At 33.7% G+C, this 4855-nt stretch overlaps 1 protein-coding gene across 1 annotated transcript; it reads left to right on the top strand.

The window, feature by feature from the left end:
- The first annotated feature begins 969 nt into the window (after positions 1-969).
- On the top strand, positions 970-1679 carry LOC149226779 (WUSCHEL-related homeobox 4-like). The gene is made up of 2 exons (XM_089380295.1): positions 970-1101; positions 1233-1679. Exons 1-2 carry the CDS (start codon positions 970-972, stop codon positions 1677-1679), a joined length of 579 nt encoding a protein of 192 aa, XP_089236421.1.
- The last annotated feature ends 3176 nt before the right edge of the window (positions 1680-4855 follow it).

Here is a 4855-nt window from a genome sequence, read left to right as displayed (position 1 = left end):
TCAAAATGAATGATTGAAATAAGTTATACATGTGAAAATATAACATATTAAATGTTGCAAAAGACTTGACTCAAAATCATTCTAATTAATAGTGCTTTATAAAAATTTAGCATAATAAACAACTTATTATTCTCTAACCAATTTTATATACTTAAATTATATACATATTTAAAAGGAAATTAGAACGTACACTTTTAAGTTACAATAAATTAGGCCAAAACATAATTGTAAGTCACTTTTACCAATTATTCCCTCCCATCAAAGGAATTGGATTCTCCTTTTGTAATATTATCATTGTAATATAGGGAAAACATTTGTGAGATTTTTCTTTTTAGGTATTTAGGTAACTTTTATGTTTACAAGAAAAATTAATTTTTGACATATAATTTTAATAAAGAAATTAAAATTGACAACACATTTAAAACCAACCAGTGTAATTCATTATCAAAACAAGATATTAATTGATAAAAATTTAATTAAAAACATGAAAATTAAAATTAATTAATTTAAACTGATTTAAACCATCGCCCTCCATTTTTGTTAATTCTTTTGTTGAGTCGTGGATTATCTTGTATGCGATCCAAAGTTTTGAAATATTTATATCACAACATAGAGCAAACACGTGTGTGATCCCTCCTTTTAGGTACCTAAGGAAATTTATTTTTTAATGGGGAAAAATGATTTTGACGCGCGATTTTAGTAAGGAAATTCGAATAAATTAAAATTTAATTAAGGGTCCATTGAGGGAAGTTCAAATCAAATCTTTTTCCCTATGTGATTTTAGTAAGCAAATTCAAATTAATTAAAAATTAATTAAACGCCAATGGAGGGAAATTAAAATTAATTGAATTTGACAAGGATTTAGACCCATTTATGGCATAGACATCACGTTCCTAAATTATTATTAATTCTTGTGTTGAGTCCAACAAGAAATTTAAGGTCCGAATTAGTTTTCCAGGGTTTTCCATAATGACAAATGTACCCGGACGCCTTGTTTGGGGGCGATTCCCACCAGAATTCCGCGATTCAGGGGAACTAAAGTCTTTTGGTCCGGAGAGATCTATGGGATTCGGAAAATTCCGTTTTTCACCGTCCACACTGGTTAGTCCATCCATTGATCTATCTCAATCTTCCTCATGCAGGTTTTCTGTCCTTATAGTCTGGAATTTCAAATTCAATTTTAATTTTCCCACTTATTGTTTAATATTTGAAACTAATATATATCTGTTTAGGGTTTTCAATCCATTCATGTGAGTGAACTGTTTGTGAACATAGAACCAGGAAGTATGGCTTTTCGATATAGTTCTTTCCGACCTGCGAACATAAAGGTTCCGAATCAAAATCCATCACAGCGAAAAGAATATGTTTTACGTACTATGGAGTCTCCCCACTCTGGAATTTCCATGGAAAGAAATGAAGGAATTGCATCTTCTTCGCGTTGGAAACCCACAGAAACCGAAAAGAAGATTTTGGAACAGTTGTATGAAGCCGGGGAACTTAACCCTAGTCGCCATCGTGTAAATGACATTACAAAGTTACTGAAAGTTCATGGTGATGTGGAGGCCAAAAATGTCTTCTGTTGGTTTCAGAATTCTCACTCACATAAGAAGCGATCACAACAAAAATCCTTGATGCAGGAACTGTCTCTCAATCCAAAAGTAAATGCGGGAAGCTCTTAGCCTTCAATAGGGTCCACTCTAACCAGTGGTAACCTTACCTTTTTTTTTTCTTCTTTTGATTTTGATTCTGAATACTTCAAATGGTTTTCCAGGTTTTGTTTAGGTTTGATTCACTCAATGATTTTTATAAAGATTGCCTGTTTTGTTCCTCAGTTCCTTCAGCCTTTCCCATGGTCTTGGAACCTTTAGTGGGATTGACACAATTTTCATTTCAGGTAATTAGAATCTTATTAGGGTTTTGCAATCTGATGTGGAATAATATGAACCAAGAAATATTTTAATGATGTAGAATAATATTAACAAAGAAATATTTTCATGATTTGGGCAGTAGTATTTTTTTTTTCTAACAAAAGAAATCGGCCTTGGTTTTCAATCTTGGATTAGAGTGAGGTTTGTGGCTGAGACTAGTTCACATTTATCCTCACTTAAGAATTCATAAAGCAAAGGTTGAAATCAATACTATAATATTCATCAAAATTAAATTATTATAACAATATTTATCAAAATAATTTAGGTTATGTTCTTCTTGGGTAGCTCAAGTGGAGATGGTCATGGAATGAAGTCTCACCCAACCCTAGATTTTGGGTTCAAATCTTGTACTACTCTTTCCATAGCCTGGTGAATAATGGACATATAAAAACTCTAAAATAACAGAGTCTTATCAAGCTTACAAAAAAACATAATAATTTAGCTCACCATATTATTAGCAGAGATTTAAATCTAACTAAATAAAAAAATAATTACCATTCCACATCAGAGATCTATTTTAATCATTTTTCATTAGTTTAACCCTATAATTTCAAAATGTATTTTGTGTTTTTCATGTTCAATTGTTTTGCCAATTAAACTTGAGATAATATTTAACATTATTATTAGGAGATGTTATATTCAGAAGAATCTCCATCCAGCTTCGGCGGGGAGAACATACCCGCCCATGAATTTGTTCTTGAGAAAACATTTACGGTCGACTGAGAATGGAACTGTATGTCACGTTGATCCGGCGAGTAAGAAACAGAAGCAGGAAAATAACTCTAACCAGGAATAAAAAAGATATCAAGGGAAGCTCTAAGAACCCTAGCTGCTCCTACGCAACTAATGGTAAACTGCATTTATTTTACCCTTGCTTTTAAATATTCTTAAACGTTTTCATATTGGTTTTTAATTTTGTTGCTTTGTGTACGTTCCAGCGTCTAGTATGGCCCCTGCAGTGGCTATGACGCCATTTTCTTCACAGGTACAAATAATTTGATATACCCACTTCATTATGATTTCAATATTGTTGGATTTGTTACAAAAATTTGGAAGGTTTTTGGTCTAAAGTTTAGGTCGACATTTTGCCCATCGTAATAAGATGTCTGGGTGGACATTTTGCCTATCATAATAATTTATGGTCTCTTATTGCTGGATTTGTTTAATGTGATTCAAAATAAAAATTATACTATATTTTACCTTATGAACATAGATGTACAAATTCACCCTCCCACAAAAAATCAGAGACTGTGCTACCGTTTAATTTGTCAGTCCAACCAGATTTACGTTCTGGTGCAAAACCACTTCTCTGTGAAGCCGTCTGTGACATGAATTTCAAAAATGACCTGCAGAATATGGTTAGAAGGGAAGGATGGCTGGCTCCTTTCACAAAGTGCGTGCTTAGACCTTCTGAATGTGATATTATGACAGGATCAGAGATCCAAGAAGATGAAAACAAAGGTCAGAAAGAACATAAGGTCAGAAAGAAGCCCAGATTTTTGTGAGGGAAATCATACAGACCCTCGAGGGAGTAATGTTATGATAGGTTCGGAGGGCGAAGAAAATAAAAACAAAAGCGAGTTACTGGAGCTACTCCCCTTATTTCCGGACGGTAACCTGGGTTGGCGATCGTGCTGGCCACCAAGATAAGAAAAATTTTAGGGTTGAAATGTACAGTGAAGCAACCAATTCTGCTTGTTATGCCTGTGCAAGTGAATCCAAATTCTGGTTGGTATCGAATTCTACTTTTGAAAGTTTACATGTAAAGTTGGCAATATTTATTGGATTTGCTTGTTGTGACTTGCCAAGTGAATCTCAATGCATGATGCTTTAATGCGTGTGTTTATTTCCATTGGAGTCTACTTTTGAATCTATATTTACTTAACTTTCTGAAATCACAATGCCTCAGTGAATTTCCAATTGCATCTTGAGAAGTTTGTTTCGGGTAATTCTTCTTAATCATTGAGTGGGTCCATTTGATTTATGACATCATGGTGGGCTTTTAACATTATCAATCGCAAACTTCATGAAACTTTTTAGAATAATTAGTTATTAGATTGTTTTCGGCCAATAAATTGCCGAAAATAATAGATGTTGGAACTTTGATATAATAACAACTACGTCGACCTATGGGGAAATTATGAAGGTGATAGAATGGAATATGAGAACGCTTTGTATCATGGGAAGGTGATAGAATGGAATATGAGAATGATTTTGATCTGAAGTGGGGTCTCGGGTCCCTTGTTATGCTTACAAAAATATCTTACTAAGTTAAACAAATAAATGATCTAGTTTATATATGACAGTCGCAGAATTAAATACTTGCAATAGGTATGTGTTTTTTAATTATTTAAGTGCTTTAAGTCTATTTTTTTGGTGCTATTAAACACATATAACAACCATATAATGCAGCAAATAAACATCTACACATAACAACAAATTTAATTTAGGAGTTCACCCGAATATCACGGGCTAAGTCTCTTTGAGCTTTTGTCATCTTAACCTGGCTCTTTGGGATTATGACAAATTTTCTTTTACAAGTTCCACACTTAACTCCAAAGGTTACCGAACTGAACCAATGGACTTAGAATACCATCTATATCCCTGTTATGGTTGTCATCACTCTACAAACAGATCTAAGCTCCCTTAGACTTGATTTCTTCAATGAGTGCTCTGAGCTACCCTGAGCTTCTTGATGGAAATAACTCCTTCAAAATTCTCTAGGTGTCACTGAAACATTATTTACTGTCTCCAACACATATTAGACACCGAAAATAGACTAATCATTTTCTCAAAATGAGAACTGCATCCCCAAACTAGGCCTTCCTTCACGGTTGGCACTAGGCTGCCTGAAACTTCCCTGTAGCATCACAGGCTTTAGAAGTCTTCAAATTCTTCTGCAAATATCTACAATAGACTATTGGTTC

This window comes from Pinus tabuliformis, chromosome J (genome assembly GCF_031772625.1).
Source record: "Pinus tabuliformis cultivar Carrire ecotype Pingquan chromosome J, CPIR1, whole genome shotgun sequence".
Classification (NCBI taxonomy): domain Eukaryota; kingdom Viridiplantae; phylum Streptophyta; class Pinopsida; order Pinales; family Pinaceae; genus Pinus; species Pinus tabuliformis.
This window is presented reverse-complemented; position numbering and strand designations above follow the sequence as displayed.